The sequence below is a fragment of the Protopterus annectens genome, chromosome 4.part0 (assembly GCF_019279795.1).
Source record: "Protopterus annectens isolate FY-2018-M chromosome 4.part0, PAN1.0, whole genome shotgun sequence".
NCBI classification, from domain to species: Eukaryota; Metazoa; Chordata; order Ceratodontiformes; family Protopteridae; genus Protopterus; species Protopterus annectens.
The window spans coordinates 612,223,311-612,242,838 of record NC_056733.1 but is presented as its reverse complement, the minus strand read 5'-3'; the positions used below and the strand labels follow the sequence as shown (position 1 = coordinate 612,242,838).

Here is a 19,528-nt window from a genome sequence, read left to right as displayed (position 1 = left end):
TGAAGCTGCTTTCAGCATTGTATATATGCTGTATTGTTTAATGAATTGTTGTTTCATTTATTCTAGGACTGTTCCAAAGAAGCAAAACAGCTTTTTAGTCAGCAGTGTTACATGGGAATTTTTGGCGGAAATGTGACTCCAGCATTTGACCAGCTGTGTTCTGTTCAGGCTGTAGAAAATGAACCTGATTGGTTTCCTTTCTTGTGTGTACACTCATCACTTCAGAATACACCATATTTAGGTCTGTTTTATCAAGGCTCTACAATGTAAGTGTTCTGAAAATCTTTTTATGTACATTAAAACTGCCAATATTTGCATTTAATGGTAATAATTCAATTTAAGAAAATACAGAACTGATTTATGTAATTTATGTGCGAGTTGCATTGTATGTGTGTGTTGGCTTGTGCTTGCATGAGATCAACATATTGGTTCAGTGGCTAGAATGGGGATTGATAAGATTTTACAACAGGACAGCCACAGCAGTAAAGGTTTTGAAGTTTCAGCCACTGGCAGCAGTAACATTTTGAAAGGTTCAGTTACCATGCATTTTCTCAGCTCTTAGCATCACAGGTTTATTAATCTGCATAAGTGCAGTCAAATCAAACCATCATTGATTTTTTTTAATGCCGAGTAATAAAACTGTCATGCAGTGATTGATACAGCACTTCTTCAGATTTCAGTTATTTGCTAATGGCTTGTTTTGTATGCTATAGAGACTGTGCTTATTAAAGAGTAGTGTGGACTTAAAGGTGGTGTGTCATGATTCCTTGCAGGTCTTATTATTTTGGATAAGTTGGTAGGTCATGTGATTTTTTTTGTTCATATGCAGGCAGCTTTTAGGCTGATGGCTCAGGTTTCAGTACCTTGGAGGAAGGGTCATTTTCATTTAGGGTGTGCTAACAATTTCCTTTTGTGCTTCTTTTATTTACAGCCCCATGCTGCCAGGACAGAGTATTGTTTTACTCTTTTCTGCTTCTTTCTGCAACACTTCACATAGCATTACAAATTAGATGCAACCTAAATCTCACTTCTTATGTGCCATCACTACAAATTCACAGAGAATGGAGGAATTGTATTATTTCCTTCTAACAAACACCATGTCCAAAGTAATCAAGCTCCCGTCATATATTTGTAAAAGGTTGTTTTATAATCCTGAATCGCATAACAGAAAAACAAAATACCAGATGTAAAAGACTGACATTTACAACTTGTTGAAAAACGAAATTGCAAAAATGTAAACTAAATAAAAGTAAAAATGAGGAAACACAGCAATGCACTTTGCCATTCTTGCAGCACCACATGTGGGGACTGTGCACCCACAGCTCTTCTACTTGAATATGTCCATTCCGAAGTTGTACAACTTTGTACCAAGTGAATTAAGGAATTTACAACAATAAGTAATTATTTGCTTGTTTCAAACCCTGTGCAGCCTTGGGGGGAAGAATCTCAAAATAGCAGGAGACTTGGGGAGTACTGCACTAACTTAGAGGATAGAAGTTATTTCAAACCTTCAACATAATGTTCTTTAGGAACTGGTTACTTTTGGTGCTGAGGTGTTAACTCCTTGGCGTACTTTGTCTTTGTGACTATAACTCTGTTGAAGTCTGTTCCAGGAGTTGTGAGAGGCTGTGCCCTCAAACCTCCCTAATTAAGGTAAACATTCTCCAGGTTTGTAGCATTATGAGGAAGGGAGCCAAATTAGGAGAATTTGCTATGTTGCTGGTGCTCTTTGTTCTACAAGTAACCACTGCTGCTGGTTCTGATTTATGGTTTTGTTTATTTTTTTTTTGCACTTAGTTTCATGAATGAATGTGTGATTATTTTTTGGAATGCAGAGAAACTTATACAAGGAAACTGACTGCAAGTGTTTTAGGGGGAGTTAACCTCACCATTTATTTATGTATTTATTTATTTAACATTTGCTTAACAGGAAAGTCTGACTTGGAACGAGACAATTTTCAGCAGAGGCCCAGGGAGAAATGCTCCAGATGCTTGTCTTTTGAGACATGGGAGGAAACCGGAGCACCCAGAGGAAACCCACACAAGTGTAGGGAGGACATGCAGATTCTGCACAGAAGGCACCCCAGCTGTTAACTGAACCAGAGAACCTCTTGCTATGAGGTGACAATGCAAACTGCTGCACCACAGCATTGTTTTCTATCAAACAGCATACTGCCTCCAGCAAGACAGTCCGCATTAAATGTTGAATTCTTAACAGCATGCTACCTCCAACATTACAATCTTCCATTTGCTTGTTATGCTACCACTTCTTTCTTGAAATGCTGAAATTCTACATGGAATTTATATATTAGTAAATGGCTTTAGCTTCCATGCAGGAAAAAACAGTAGTTCCTATACAGTGGCTCATAAGCAGTAATGTTATACATAACTTTGATGTCAAACAAGGATTTCTTGGTCTTGCTGACCTGCTCAGTTTCAAAGCTGCTAGAGAAGAACACATTCATATGCAGACAACATTTTATAATCATCCCCCTCATATCTACTGCCCCATTTTTGATCAAAGCCTCTGAAGGGTGACACTACTACTGCATGTAGGATTTCATCATATAGGCTACTGTACACACTTTATCATATTACACGCCAATAGAAGATTCCTATGATTGTTATTATATTATCACCTGCTATTATGCAATATTCCATTATGTTTCTTACTATAGGAAAAAGCATTGTACAATGCTTGACTGTATCTATATATCTTATGATGTTATGTTGTCCTTGACTATATCTATAGGTCTTATGATGTTATGTTGTCCTATCTCACTGTAATTCTTGCAGGTGGGGTTTGGAGCTGATTTCATTTCCGACTCTACCAAATACTAAAGCTCGAGAGCTTCCACTGGCTCGAGGCTGCTCTAGGTCACATCCCCAGATCTCGTTTGCCGCTCAAGCGATCAAGAAGTGTTCCTGCTGGCTAGTTTCTGTTAGTTTAATTTATCTAAAGTACTTTCTTTCTACTCCCTTTATTTCTAGAGAGTTAGTTTGTCATGTTGTCTCTAAGTAACTGTAGTTAGTGGTAAAACCCCTTCTCAAACCCAGTGGGAGATTCCATTTAACTTAGAGGGATCTCGCGGCCCATTTAAGTTAGAGGGCCGCTTCCCCTGTGTTTCCTTGTCCTTTCTCTGTAGTAGAATCCATTTAAGTTAGAGGATTCTTATTCTTCATTTCCCTCTATCTGCTTGTTGCTATAAAAAAAAATGTAGAGGTAGTTTCCCCTTAGGTAGTTTTGCTGTTGCTTAATTTGTTTTTCTATAGTGTTGGCCTTGTTTTCTTACTGAATAGTGTCCAAAGACAAGGCTAGAGAAAGGGAACCCAAGGAGCATAAGCAGTCAGGGTTCAAAAAGTGCGATAAATGCACACAAAAGATGTCTCTTACAGATGGGCACACGAGTTGCGTTTATTGCCTTGGTGCCATCCACTTACAGGACCCCTGCACCATATGTCACGGGTTCAGTTGCAGGTTGCTCCATGAGCATAGGAATAAATTAATGGCAGGGAGTTTGTTGAAAGGGCCTTTTCAGGAAGTTTTAGACAGCTCTCAGTGCTCTAAATCATCCTCCTCTTCTTCAACCCAGTCAAAGTCAACCAAACGACCGGTTACAACAGCTCCAGTTTCGGAACCACCAAAAAAGATTGTGTCATCTGAACCAAGGGCTCTCAATTCCTATAGACCTGGAACTTCTTCGGTGCCAAAAGTGTCCATGGAGCTGACAGAAGTATCGAGGAGTCGGTCTCCTTTATTGGAGCTGATATCTCCAACGCTGAGATCTCCTGTCCTGGAGAGAGGAAGATCTCCTTCCTTGTCCACCCGTTCTTCCAGGAGTTTATCTGATGAAGATGTGGAGTGGATGGTGAAGAGATTGCTTCAAACATCGGCCCTGGCAAAAATGTTGTCATCTCCGGACCCAAAGGAATCGGAGCCATCCCATATGAAGCTTGCTTCATTGATTCCTCCTCCGATCACTCTGGAGTCTTCAGAGCCAGAGAGTTTGGATCCGATAGCAGAGGAACAGTCGGCACCAAGACCACCGTTGGAATCTTTGTTTCCGACTTCGGCTCTGATGTCTTCGGCTCCTTCCGATGTCGAGGAGCCTAGGAGCTGACGTTCGTCAGTCAGGTCTGGGGAGGGGAGCCGGCGCGGACAGTTGTCTGACCCAACTCTACCCCTCGGTGCCTCAGATAGGTTGAGCTTGGCAACTACCTCAGTTTCGGAACCACCTGCTCCACCTTGGAGCCGACCTTCTGTCTCTTTGGAGTGGAGGGTCTCCTCGGAGCTGGATGGGGGGGGATTTTGAAGTTATGGAGATAGTGATGTCTCCTCAGACAGTCCCCCTCTCGAAGCCAACTTCTCACCCCTCTCAGGTGCCAGTGTCCATCTCATTGCCACCACTCCCTCCTCCCAAGTGCAGAGACCCAGAACCTCAGGAAGCCCCTGCAGGTGGCATTGTCTCTTCCAAAACTTCTCCGGAGTAGCCCTCTAGGAAGTACCTCAGAAGAGAATGTGCAAGAGGAAGCACATAAACTCCCCTGAGTCTGTCACGTCTGATAATGATTTCGATGAGTCGGAAGGGTCCCCACAGTCCCCCTCTGAGGATGTCTCCTTTGTGGACATTCTTGAGATCCTGAAACATAAGGGTGGCTGGCAGCCTGCCAACCCTTCAGAGGATGAATCGATATACCTGGAGACCTTTGGGTCTCACCCTTCCATCTCCTGGGTGACTCCTCCATATGACCAACTGTTGAGTGTCATATCTCGTAAGGCCTGGACATCACCTGATACACTGGAGCCTGTTCTGAGGAGGCCTAACAAATATATCACTGCTCCCTCAGAGAAGGAATTTTTGACTAAGGGTGCCCCTATAGATGCGATGGTGGTGGAGGCAGCCACCATGAAGGAGCTATCAGATACCTCCTCATCTGTTCATCCTCTTAACAAAGAATCCAGAGCTATGGACAGATATGGAAAGCATGTTTTTTCTTCAGCGGCCTTCACCCTCCGGTCACTGAACTACCTTACTCATTTTACAAGACTTCAAAGGGATCTCCTCAAAGAACTTGGAGATACCCTTCAGGGTACCGTAGCTTTGGGATCTGCGGACAAAGTATCCTTTCAGCTGTCTACCCTCAATTCCATCGCAAACTCCTCCATGTGACTGATTTCATATGTGGCTAATGGAACGAGCAGAACTGCTGCAACAGGAATTTCCCTAAGGAGACATTCCTGGATGCGCCTTTGCAATTTTGCTGAACCCTTCAAGTGTTGCTTCACCAATGCCCCATTTGATGGTTCATCCCTTTTTGGACCAAAGGTGAAAGATACTTTGACGACATGCGAGCAGGATGGAAAAACCTTGACATGCGAGCAGGATGGAAAAACCTTGTCTGCTGTTGGAGTCTGTTTTTCTGCCCCGTTTAGACCTTATCCCGAAGGTCAAAAGGGCGGAAAGTTGTGGTTCAGCAAGCCGCAAAAAGGTTTTTCTGATGCATGTGGTGACCCCCCCCCCCCCAGGGGCAGAGGGGAAGTTATAATGGAAGATGCCGACCTCGTGGCAGAGGGGGTCCGCAGAATCAGGGTGACAGAGATACGTTCTCTGACAGGCCCTTCCAGTGCTCCAGAAGGGAGGCCCGCCTGCTCTTCTCTGGAGGCAGTCTGGAGTCGATTGTCACTGTACCCAAGCACCTGGCAGGAAATTTCCCAAGACAAATGGGTACAAACAGTTATATCCAGAGGCTATTACATACCATTTTCTATTACCCCCTTGGTAAACCATTCCTTACCAAATGTCCCACCCGGTCAAAAGGACTATGCAACACAAGAGATTCTCTCGTTGCTAGGAAAAAGTCATGCAAGAGGTCCCCACAGACCAAATTGGGTCCGGAACTTAACTCAAGATTCTTTTTAGTTAAAAAGACAGGGGACTGGAGATCCATTCTAGATCTCAGCAAGCTAAACAAAGCAGTGAAGAATTCAAAGTTCCAGATGGTCACTCTGCAGGCAGTATTCTCGTTTATCGGGAAAGATGATTGGATGTGCTCAGTAGATCTCCAGAATGCATACTACCATATAAAGATGGACAGGCGATCAAGGAAAAATTTGCACTTTCAGCTGGGAGCCAGTCATTACCAATTTCGAGCCCTGCCCTTTGGTCTCACTACAGCCCCCAGAGTGTTCACCAAATGCATGGCAGTAGTCAAGGCTCACTTGAGATGTCAGGGATTCAGAGTATTTCCATACCTATATGACTGGCTGCTCTCCGCCACCACCAAGCAGATACTACTATGGGCGAGAGACGAAACAATGTCGCTTAATGCCAGACTAGGCATCACAGTAAATTTAAAAAAATCTGCCTTGTCACCGTCTCAGCATATTACCTTCATAGGCACAGAACTGGATTTAAGAAATATGACTGCAAAGCTTACCCCAGACAGAATACAGTCCCTTCATCATCATGTCAGAATTTTGATATCAAAGAAGAAAGTTCAGGCCAGATATTTGCTGCAAGTTCTGGGTATGATGGCAGCAGCTATTCTTCTAGTTTCCCTAGTATGGCTACACAAGGGTCCTGCAGTGTTTACTATTTGCTCAGTGGCCAATGCAAGATCTTCCTCTTTCACATCATATTATCACCACGGAGTCTTGCAAAAAAGATCTCCTTTGGTGGCTGCAGACAGACCAGTTGTATCAGGGCCGCCCTCTTGTTTTTCCCCAACCAAATGCAGTACTGACCACGGATGCTTCCCAGATCGGGGGGGGCATTATCTGGGGATGACAGTCCAAGGCCTATGGCAAGAACACGAAAGCCACTTGCACATCAATGTCCTGGAGATGAGAGATATACGTTGCAGGCATTTCAGGACTCTCTACCCACGGGAACTATTGCAATTCAAACAGACAATATGTCAGTAGTGTGGTATATAAACAAGCAGGGAGGAACCAAATCTTACCCACTATGTTGGGAGGCACAACGAGTTTGGCAATGGGCGATTGCTTCTAAACGTTTTCTGATAGCAGTGCACATCCCGGGGAAATCCAACATGATAGTGGACAAACTCAAGAGTATTCTGTTGCCTCACGAGTGGTCCCTGAAGACAGAGATTGTTTAACAGATCTTCCAGAAATGGGGCCAGCCTTGCTGCAACCTTTTTGCCACATCCATGAATGCCAAATGCAGCAACTACTTTGCCCTCATTCCCCCTCTGGGGAAGTCACCCAGGGATGCACTGGTTCTCGATTAGCCCCTGGGACTTCTCTATGCTTTTCCCCCTTTTCCTCTAATTTCCAAAGTACTGCATAAAACCAGCTCTTCAAAAAGCACTGTAGATTCATAGATTAGTACCAGGCTAACTGCCCTTGCGAGCCATTTTACGTCTAGCCAGTTATCCCTTGTGAGACTCAAACCCTGTACCTTGTGTTTGTAAGGCAAATACCTTATCTATTAGGCCACCCTCCATGATCCTCATTCCTCCTTACTGGCTTCGACAAGTTTGTTTCCCCTTTCTTCGGACCCATCTGCTAGAGGAACCTTGGATTCTGGATCCATTTCCAGCCCTCTTGACCCACTCTTTGGGGGAGTTCCATCTGTCTATCCAGACACTAAAGCTGACAGCATAGCTTCTCCAGTTCCACGCTTAGCCAGGTGTTACTCCCATTCTCCTGCAGTGAGTCATATTCCCGCCTCGTCCCACAAACTATCCATGAGGAGATGGATGTGGGAGAGATTTTCGTGCTGCACTGCGGGACAGAACATAGAACCTTTTACAGCTCCTATTGCTGTAATTCTAGAATTTCTTTCTAAACTGTTTGATGAAGGAGCTGCAGCAGCTACCGTCAGAGTTCAGTTGGCAGCCATTTCTAATTTCCATACTGGAGAAATGAGATTTCCTGTTATGTCTCATAGGTTGTGTAAAGCTTTCCTCAAAGGTACCTTTTTCTCAATCCCCGATCAGAGAACCCCCAGTTCCTTGGGATTTGCATCTCATTCTAACCTTGCTGATTTTACCACCCTTTGAGCCCGCATCATCTTGTGATTTGAAGTATTTGTCGTGGAAGACTCTCTTTTTAGTAGCCATAACCTCTGCTAGAAGGGTATTGTAACTACGAGCTCTTTTGGTTCGTATCCCTTATATCATTTTTCACAAGGATAGGGTAGACTTGAGAACTAATCCCTCATTTCTCACAAAAGTCTGTTCAGAGAATAATATAAACCAATCCAGTGAATTTCCGGTATTTTTTTCCGAAATACAGCGACAAGACAGAATATAAACTGCATCAGTTGGATGTACATAGGCAGTTATGTTTTTACCTGCATAGGACAAAGGACCTCAGGAAATCCGACCAGCTTGTTGTGTCCTTTTCTGATAAAAAGAAAGGATTGCCAGTTTCCCAAGTAACTTTGTCAAAGTGGCTTACTGATTGCATTTCCTTCTCTTACAGTAAGAATAATAAACAACTACCAGGGAAGATAAGAGGACATTCCACAAGATCAGACTCAACGCACTCTGCTTTTCAGGCCAGACTTCCTATTGATTCTATTTGTGCAGCTGCCACGTGGGTGAGACCTCATACTTTCATCACTCATTACAAAGTGGATGTGGCCTCCCAGAACATGTCTTCCTTTGGATCCACTGTATTGAAGAGAATTTTTCCTGAGCCACCCTGGGATCAAGTTGCTAGGGATGCTTTCCCAACCTGCAAGAATTACAGCAAGATAGGACAACATAACATTAAGAAGTTATGTACTTACCATAAAGTTCCATGTTTGTTGTCCATCTCACCTACATTCTTGTGTCCCTCCCTCCTGCCCCCATACTGTGTTCCTGGAGGAATTGGTGGACAATTCTTTACTTATGTACATAGTTATGACGATTTGCAGTTTCTGTTTCTCCTTTTGCTTTCATGCCAAACATCTGTGTGTGTGTATATATATATATATATATATATATATATATATATATATATATATATATATATATGCCCATTTGGCATGTACCTCACTAGACACCTACAACAACTGGAGAGGCTGCAAAAATACCTCACAAAGAGGATCTTAGGTCTTAAACACTTTTCCTATATGGACAGACTCAAAAAAACTCCAACTATTCTCTGTCTCATATCGCCTATTTAAAGGCGATCTCTGCTTGACTTACAAAGCCATGTCTGACCCAGGTCTGTTAGAAATGCTACATCTAAAGAAATCCCAATCCCTCCACACTACATGCTCCAGAGACCTCAACCTCATTACCACAATCACCAGAACAAGCTGGAAGGACAGGTTCATAACCCAGAGATTGGCCATGCTATGGAATAGACTTCCCATACATGTCAAGCAGAGCACCTCACTGGCCCTCTTCAAGAGAAATATTGATGGGAAATAGAAAATTCACCCCGTCACCCCGGGGATGATCACTCCAGTGGCTCTACTTGACAGAGGCACTGGGAACTAAGGTTAGGTGGCACGATGCCAGGGTAATCCTCTGGGCTAGGCTTGTAAAGGTTCCAGGGCCATTAGCCTAGTACACACCTATGAATGTATGTGTGTGTGTGTGTGTGTGTGTATGTATATATATATATATATATATATATATATATATATATGTGTGTGTATGTGTATATATATATATATATATATATATATATGTGTGTGTGTGTGTATGTATATATATATATATATATATGTGTGTGTGTGTGTATATATATGTATATTTTTCTGATATACTGATTTGAGTTGGACTAAATCTCTCGCTTGCAAACAAGATCTGGGGTTGTGGCCCAGAGCATCATGGGATAGGCGTTGGCCTCAAGCCAGTAGAAGCTTTTGAGCTGTAGTATTCGTCCAAGTCGGCTCCAAACTCAACCTGTAAGAATGTAGGCAAGATGGACAACAAACATGGAATGTTATGGTAAGTACATAACTTCTTATTTGTGTGTGTGTGTGTGTGTGTGTGTGTGTGTGTGTGTGTGTGTGTGTGTGTGTGTGTGTGTGTGTGTGTGTGTTCTGGAGTTATTATCAAAACTTTATCATTGCTGCTCAGGCAACAGAAAATAGAAAGTGTTGCTGCCAAACTTAGGAAGCCTATAACAGAGATCCTGTAGAGGTATTAGAAATATTTTGGAAAATTTTATGAAAATCTGTATAAGCAGATTAACAGGGACATCAAGAAAAAGTGTAATTGGAAATGTTTGTGGAAGAATTAAATATGCCAGTTTTGGAGGTAGATAAGGCTCAATTGCTAACACTTGGGATAGGAGGAGATGAGATAAAATGGCAATGCATAACTAACCTACAGATGGTATTCTTGTGGAAGTTTGAAAGGTAGAAGGGAAAAAAGTGATAAAGATCTGGAAGGTTTTGCTTAACCTTATTTTGAAAGAAGGAGAAGCAACAGCATCCTGGAAGAAAGCGGTTGTGGCTGTAATACCCAGCAATGGTAAAGACCCATCACAACCAACTTCATATAAACCCATTTTGATTCTAAACCATGATTGTAAAGTGTTTATGTCTATAATGGCTAAAAGAATGGCAAAGGTGATGCCAGAATTAATAGATATGTCTCAGTGTGGTTTTGAGGAGCGAAGGCAAACATTTGACAACATTAATAGAAAAGTGATGATCCAGAGGGAAGCAGAATGTAAGAAAATAACACTTTTGTTGGTGGGTCTTGATGCAGAGAAAACATTCAATAGAGTAAGCTGGGATTTTATTAATAGAGCACTGTTAAGTGTTTGCATTCCCCCAACAAAATTATAAGGTTGATTAGGAGGATATGTAAGGGACTGGAGGTGAAAAGTGAAGTGGGGGGGCTCCTCTCTATGTTATATTTGAACAGAGGACAAAGGCAGGGGTTTCCTCTTTCCCCTTTGTTATTTGTGTTGCATTTAGAACCACTGGCAAAGAAAATAAGGGACTCAGAAATTCAAGGATATAATTGATATGGTAGTCAAGAAAAGTTGGCTTTATATGCGCATATAGTATTATTTTATACCTGATAAAAACAAAAAAAAGGATATTTAAGTGTTGTGGAACATTCTGAGACATTTTAAAATTCTTTTCAGGATACAAAAATAATGAAGGTAAGACAAAGGCAATAGCTGTAAACTGTGTACCCACATAGAAGTTGGTTCAGCAATACCCATATTTATAGGTGTAAGAATTGATGTGACTGTATGATACTGGATTGAGCTGGAAGTAGCTGAAAGAAATTGGAATGTATGTCTTTATCTGTTAATTATCTAAACTTGTACTGAACAGGTGCAAGTCTTTCCTTTATGGGCCGTGTCTTAAGAATAAAGTCTGCACACACACTGTAGCTTGGTTAAGAATGCTTTATTATGTACAGTGGAGGTAGATGTCAACAATATCTGAATACTGTCTCCAATAACAGTGCTGATAAACTTAAATAGTCCTTAGCTTCTGCATTCATATTCTTCATATTTCTTTCCTCCTGAATAGTATAGTTAATATTCTGAAATAACCTCAAATGAAATTAAAGCAGTATTAATATTTCACATTTTTGCATTTCTGTACCTTTATAAAATTAATCTTAACTGTTGAACTCTCTGCTTTTACTTTGTGACCCTCGTGTTGTAGTTTACAAAATAATTTCTTCAATGTGCAGATCTCCACATGCTGCTTTACTTGTCACTCTTTCCGTAGCTAATGTCATTTTCAGTACTACTGAATGCTGCAAGGATTTATCATTGCTGTCTACAGCTTTCTTGGATAAATAGTAACAGCTGTTACTACATAAAACTGTCACTAGTAATTTTAAATACATTTTTACCATACTGTTTTATAGCTTACAGTACTGTCTTTAATTCAGCTCACTGAGCCACCCTGTAATCTGATAACTCAGTTACCCTAAGTCTGTCTCTGGTTGCTTGGTAAAATGCAATTTCTGCATGAAATATATACAATCTTGAACTGTTTACATATACGCATTTATTACTAGAGTTGAACTGATGTGATTCTGGAACTTTTCTGACCTTTATGCAAGTATGTGAAGTTTTTTTTTCATTTTCTAACATAAGATATGAACCTGTAGCTTTAATGACACAATATTTACAATGCACTCTTTTTTGCATGGGATATGAACTTTTGACTGTACTGTCACTTTTAAAATGTAGCATTGACTTTAAATTCTACATTCTGTAAACTAGTAAAACATCATTTAATATCTCTGGATGCTTTTCTGTCTCTGTCTGTATCACTATATTATCTATGCGTTGCAAAACCTTACTACCATAATTCAAAGGTCTTAACAATGTCTGCTAGACAAAGCAATAACACTAAATATTCATTTGCCAGATCTGTAACTATCAACTCTTTATTCTGAAAATTAACTTGACTGTCATTTCCGGTATACCATACACATCATGTGCTTTCATAGCCTGAACTGTTACCTTTTTTTTCCTTACTGGGCACTCCTAGTCTATTTTAGCATTTTTAAGAATGAGATACTGTTTCTGAAAAAGGGGTAACTTAACTGCCTGCACTTCAGCTGTGGCAGTTAAAATGGAATTCATTTTATCTTTATCACATAAATCTGTGTGTTCATGTCGTAGCTAATTCTTTAACTTCTGTACATTTGCACAATCTGCTGCACACACATTCTTACAAGTGTCATCTGTGTGCACTACTGTACATTCTGCAGCAGTTTTATTTTTCCATAAAATCTTGTTACTGAAGTCTACAACATGTAACTGTGATGACATGTCCATACCTGGTATGGAACTGTTACACTCAGAATTGCTCACTGCTTTTGCTGCACTCGTGTCCTCTAGAAGAGGTCTATTTGTAACTGAAACTGATGTGTCTGAATTAATCAGTACAGTATTCCACAATTTATTTTTTTGTAAACAACAATATATTGTCATTTTTGTCAACCTTAAACAATGACAGATAAATAATCTGGTTTGGTGCTGGACTGCCAAACCCTTTATAGATGAACTGAAAATCCTTTTTTGTAGAACTAGAAACAACACTGACTTGAGCTATAGTATGCGTTTCTTCTTTATTTTGCCCTGAAACACTAGTAATAACCTTGTCTTGTGATAAGGTATGCATTTCTTTATTTTAGCCTGAAATCTATATATAATTTATTTTGGTGTTTATTTTATCAAACTGATCAAAATCTACACTCTGATCCCTCTTTTCTCCCCTTAGTGCAATATATGCACTGGCTTCTGAAAACAATGTAGAATTTATTACATTCTGAACATCTCTATTTGAAATAATGTGAACTTGAGACATTACAAATGTTTGCTTCATGTCTTTTCTGGAAATCTGCATGTTACTTACACTGACCTTGTTTACATCTTTATCTGCAATACTTCATCTTAACTCTGTATTTTCAAATTACATATGTTGTATCATTTACACTGATTTATGAAGACTGTAAACAATGTGTTAATTAAGTCTGAAACCATACTGATAGAATCTCACTCATTCTGTGAATACTGAGAAAGTGTTGCAGTCTGCTTTTGTGATTTAACTCTTGTATCTAGAAAGATTTAAATGAACATTCCTGGAACACAGTTTTTAGACTGCTTTATCCAGTTTTTAACTTTAAACCACATATTTGTTTGTGCCATTACTGTAGAAGTACTATTTCACATATTTCTACCATTTACATTTATTTACTGATGTAGTTAAACCTTTCTGAGATTTACTGTCTGGCTTGGCTAGAAAATGCATTGTAACAAAAATGAATGTGTACATAAGGTAAGTTGAAGTTGCTTTAAAATGTTGGCCTGGCATATTGCAGCTTTTTTTAATGGTGTCTTTTAAGGATTTTCTTATATTGTGATGTCATATTGGAAAGATAAAAGTCTGTCATCTGCTTTGGAGATGGTAAAGTTTTCTGAAACATTGCTGTTAAATGGATAATGTTTTTTTACACTAGTATCTTGAGGAGTCTGAAGTTCTTTGAGACTTTATTGTAGATTTTCTGCAAGTGGTGCTCTGAATTAACACTGCTGCTCTGTAGGATGCACATAGTCTGACTGCCGATAAGGTTGCTGTGAGATTTTGGGATGTACTTTAACTATTGTCCCCCTACCCCTCCATCAATGGCGGATCGCTGTTGTAAGAACTGATATGACTGTATGATACTGGAATGAGACAGGAATGTCTTTATCAGTTAATTACCCAAAATTGTGCTGAACAGGTGCCAATCTGTCCTTTATAGGGCAAATCTTCAGAATAAAGTCTGTGCGCACTGTAGTTTGGTTAAAAATGTTTTATTATGTACAGTGGAGGTAGATGTCAACAATATCTGAATACTGTCTGCAATAACAGTGCTGTTGAACTGAAATGGCCCTTAGCTTCTTCTGCATTATTCTTCATATTCCTTTCCTCTTGAATAGTATAATTAATATTCTAGAATGCTGGATATTTGACCTGACTTCTGCACTCATACTCGAGTGTCCATACTGCAGTGACTTTCTGCATATCCGTCCAAACGAAAAACTTAACTGACTGTGTCTGAAGTATTTTCTAATAATACCAAAAACCTGTAAATCTCTACATGCCTCTTATGCCTTGGTTCCCAAGCCTTGTACTATGCAAACAATGTGTGTTTGTATTCAAATGTACTGAGCATTCTGTTCTTATCATTATTCTTGACTGAGGGTTATTTTCACTGAATGAAAATGCAGTCTCTGAAACTGTATTGATACTGTGAAGGCCTGCTTTAATATGGCTACATTTCTAGTCTTATGCAAACAGAATACTGTAATTATGTACATTTAAATGATACCTGATCTCACAGTGGGATAAAATTAAGTATTTAGGAGTATGGATTAAACATGATTCTGTTATGACAGCTAAGGATATGTGGGAAGAGACTAAACAATAGATAATACAAAAGCTGAGAAACTGGAAGCTCTGTTTTATGCATATGGATAGTGTAATAGAAGCAGTGAAAATGTTTTTAGTCCTTTTAGTTTTAAACTTAGGTCAGGCATATTTTTATCAACCAGAGAAGAAGTTGTAGATAGCAATAAATAAGAATTGAAGGTTTTTATGTGGGAGGGGAAGAGGGTAATAGTCAAGTGGGATAAGTTGATCCTTCCAGTAGAACAGGGTGGTTTGGGATTACTTGATCTGAAAGAGTTTTTCAGAGCTGAACATTTAAGGCTCCTATACTTAGATCAAGCAAAAAGCTATAATTCAAAGTGGTAAGGAATGGTGATGAAACAGGGAGAAGCCAAATAAAAAGGAGAAACTGGGATTTTGGATGTGGATCCTTAAGTAGAATAACAGTATCTGTACAGAATATTGTATTCATAAAGTAGCAGAACATATTCTAAGAACAAAGCCAACAATGGGATGAAGAAAGGAGATTATGCTGATAGGGATGATTGCCGTTAAGGGTACAGACAGTAGGCAAGAGGGGGCTGGAATTTACTGGAGAAAACTAGCAAAAGAACCATGGTATTGGGAGCAAATAGAGAGGGAAAGTAATAGAATGGAAAGAGGCTAAGAATTCATTTGGACATGCTTACATGCTTGAAATTGTCTTCTGTATCAAGATATCAGAGTATGGGCAAAGAGAGAAAGAAATAAGGGGATCCTAAGTGAAAGACCAGCAGTGATGGACTTTTTAGTTGAATCTAGAAAGAAGTTGCTGTTAAAGGGATAATTAGTAGGGCATTTAAAATTTGCATGATAACTACTGGAATTGATTGGAGGAGGTTAGAAGGGATTGGGAAGAGAGACTGGATAAGCAATTCGCAAAGAAACAATGAAGAGATATATATGTATGATTCCCAAATATGCAACAAAGTCTTGATGATTTAGGATCATTGCTTAGAAGTGTTTGCTTTAGTATATTTATACTCCAAGCAGACTCCAAAATAATTCTTCCTCAAGTAGATTACTTATCTTGTAAGTGTGATGGGGAAAAAAGAGGTATTTGGGAATATGAATTTTGAGACTTTAATGAGTTGGTAGACTAAAAATTCCTTACAGACTTCTCTATCAAAAATACTGAGCAAGCAAATTGATATGACTAAGAAAATGATTTTTTGAGCTGTGATACAGAATCAGAGTTGCATAGACATACTGAGGCCTTGCTGAGTTTAATTCTGGTGACTGACAAAAAAAGCCATTACTAGAAAATGGAAGTCAAAGTCTAAACCAACTGTATTACTAGCAGTGAATATATTAATAGAGATAAAACAACTGGAAGTGGGATCTTTAGAACAGGGTAGGAGCAAATTACATAGAAAAAAAGGGATTGTGGACACAATACATGCAGAATAATGTTTTGGAGGAGGAATGAGGTTTAAGGGAAGGCAGAAGTTGAATGAGCTATATAATGTTTGACAATGCATAGATTATAAGTGATGCATAATGTTTGCAACTGAAAATATGTCAATGTGATTTGTTTTTATTTATATAATTATGCGATTGTCTGTGTCATGAGTGATAATTTAATGAAGATGTTTCTTGTTTAAAAATCATTATCATCCATTTCAGCATGTCTGCCCATAGATCCACATCCTTCAGTGCAGTCTTATGTCAAAATGTTCTTGAAAGGGCTTTTGCATAACAGGCCTCCAAGAAAAGTGGTGGTCCTATTTGGGATTTGAATTTTGTGTTAGAAAAGCTAACATATGCTCCATTTTAACCAGCTAATCTGTCTGACTTGAGGTTTTTAACAAGAAAAACAGTTTTACTTTACTGCTCTGACATCTGTAAGAAAGATATCTGAGTTGCAAGCTCTTATGCTGAGTCAACCCTGTCTCATTTTCCATAGGGAGATGGTTTCTTTGAGAACTAATTCTTTTTTGCTTAAAGTAGTATGAGAGTTTACTTTAAGCCAAATTATCCATCACCTCATTTTCATTCCTGAACCTAAACATGGGAGAAAAAGGACATTTCATATCTTTGTCCACAGACAACTTTTTTTTAACAAGAAATATCTTTATTAAATTATGGCTTATGACATAGGCAGTCATACATTTATATAAATGTAAACAAACCATATTGACATAATCTTGGTTGCAAGCATTATACATCACAAACCATATTGACATAATTTTAGTTGCAAACATTATACATCACTTATAATCTACCCAATCATTGACAGACAAACATTTCATAACTCATTCAAATCCTGCCTTCTTTTAGACCTCATTCCTCCCATATATGTATTGCTCCCACAATTCCCATTTTTTTATGTAACTTGCTCCTACCCTTTTTTAAAGATCCCAATTCCAGTTGTTTTATCTGTTACTATATTCATTTATTCTAGTACAGTTGGTTTAGACACTGATTTCCATTTTCTAGTAATTGTTTTTCTGGCAGCCACCATAATTACACTTGGCATGGACTTATTATGTGTTGGCAATTCCAGTTCTGTATAATAACAGAGAAAAAGAATTTCCCTAGATACACCAGTTTGCTCACCCCATATCTCTGATAGGGTAGTCTGCGGGGAATCTTTTAAGTCTGCCAGGTCATTACACTCCCAGAAAATATGTTCCCAATTACCTCTTTCTTCCCTATCACACCTCCAACATTTGCTGTCTACCTGAGGAAAAATTCTCTGGAGTCTACTTTGGGTATAAAAATACATGTGTAAAAATGTCCAAGCACAAATCCTAAATCTTCTAGATTTTGTTGCATAGTTGGGAGACATAGGTGTATCACTCCATTGTTTCTTTTTGAATTGCTTATCCAGTCTCTCTTCCCAATCCTTTGTAACCTCCTCTGATTGATTCTTATAGTTGTCATGCAATATTTTATATGCTGTACTAATTATTCCTTTTTTAACAGCAGCTTCTGTTCTAGATTCTACTAAAATGTCTACAACTGCTGGTCTTCCATTTAGGACCCCCCTATTTCTTTCTCTTTGCCTATACTGTTGATATCAGTCCTTGATAGGGAAGGTAATCTCTAGCCTGCAGTCCAAATAAATTCTTGGCCTCTTCCCATTCTATTACCTTTCCCTCTCTAATTATTTGCTCCCAATACCTTGGTTCTTTGGACAGTTTTCTCCAATGAATTACAGACCCTCTTGCCTATTGTCTGTATCCCTAATTGGAGTCATCCTTATGGGCAGAATCTCCTTTCTCTATTCCTATGTTGGCTTAGTTCTTAGAATACTTTCTGCTACTTTATGAATATAATATTCTGTATGATTATTATCTTCCTTAAAGATCTGCATCCAAAACCCCAGTCTCTCTTTGTTTATTGAGCTTCCCCCCATTTTATCTTCATCCCGTTCCACTTGAATTATAGGTTTCTACTTGTAATATGTATATGAGCCTTAACTGTGTAGCTCTGAAATACCTCTTCAAATCTGGTATTCCCAATCCATCTTGTTCTATTGGAAGAATCAGCTTATCCCACTTGACTCTTGCCGCCTTCCCCTCCCAGATAAAGTCCTTTGACTCTTTATTAATTGCTACCCAGAACTTCTTCTCTGGTTGATAAAGAAAACATGCCTGACCTGTGTATAAGACTAAAGGGACTGAAAACATTTTAACTGTTTGTATCTTACCATTCTCTTACCATGCATTAATTGTGTAACCTGAAAAAAATTGAAACTGTCTCAAAATGTTCCACAACACTGAAATATCCTTTTTTGGTTTTATCAAGTATAAAATAAACTACTGACAATAGCAATGCTGCAGAGAGTAGCAACTGCAGGAGTTAAAAACAAACATTTTAATACACACTAAAATAAAACAAACAGCTACTAGAGCTTTAAACACTTGTAAGTAAGTAAAAGTAAGACATAAGCATTTTTGTCTCAGATACTTTGGGGACTTCCCCAGTTCATCGTTCATCTGTTTTAGAGTTTAAATAACCCACAGCCGTAGTCATGTGACACATCACCAGAAAGAAATGCTTTAAAGTCCCAATGCTCTCCACTGCACTTAGTAAAAAGATGAGTTATGTTGGCTTTCTAATCCCATTTTGTCTTAAGGATTTCAATTTCAAGATGCTAGAGATGGAAGAACTCTCATTAAGTCCTAGCCAGCTATTTGCTTTAAAAATAAATTGCCAATAAAGTTCTTGTTTTTCAAATTGAAGGTGCCAGAGTCCACCCTTTGGATTTCAATGCACTTGTTCCATGATGGTAAATTTAAAATTGTGTTCTGGGAATTCCACATGCTTGGCCAAAGCATTGGTGGTCTTATTCCTTTGGATGTCATAAAGATGTTCATGCATTCTCTATTAGCATCCGCTCAGTCTTTCCGATGTAGAAATGGCAGCAATCCTGACAGATTGCAGCATAGGCAATCCCTTTGCTGCAGCAATTAAATTTGCCTTTAATGTCAAACACTTTGTCCCTTATGCGAAACTCATACCCTGTGTAAATCCATTTACAGAATGAACAATGTCCACATTTGTTCATCTGTCCGAAAATGGTTACCCCTTGGTTAACATCCAAAAACAGATTCTAAAATATTCTTTAAATTCTTTTCATTCCTGTGTACTATGTGAGATTTTTCAGAAAACAGTTGTTGAAAATCATTTCCTTCCTTCAGCAGTGA

The 19,528-nt window shown here is 39.1% G+C and overlaps 1 protein-coding gene across 2 annotated transcripts in view; it reads left to right on the top strand.

Moving 5' to 3' along the window:
- TCTN2 (tectonic family member 2) overlaps positions 1 to 19,528 on the top strand; it is a 1,339,098-nt gene that overhangs the window by 244,371 nt on the left and 1,075,199 nt on the right. For both annotated transcript variants that reach the window (XM_044068545.1, XM_044068546.1), the window contains one exon: positions 67 to 266. In XM_044068545.1, the coding sequence (XP_043924480.1) occupies positions 67 to 266 (200 nt within the window). The remainder of the gene's footprint in view (positions 1 to 66; positions 267 to 19,528) is intronic.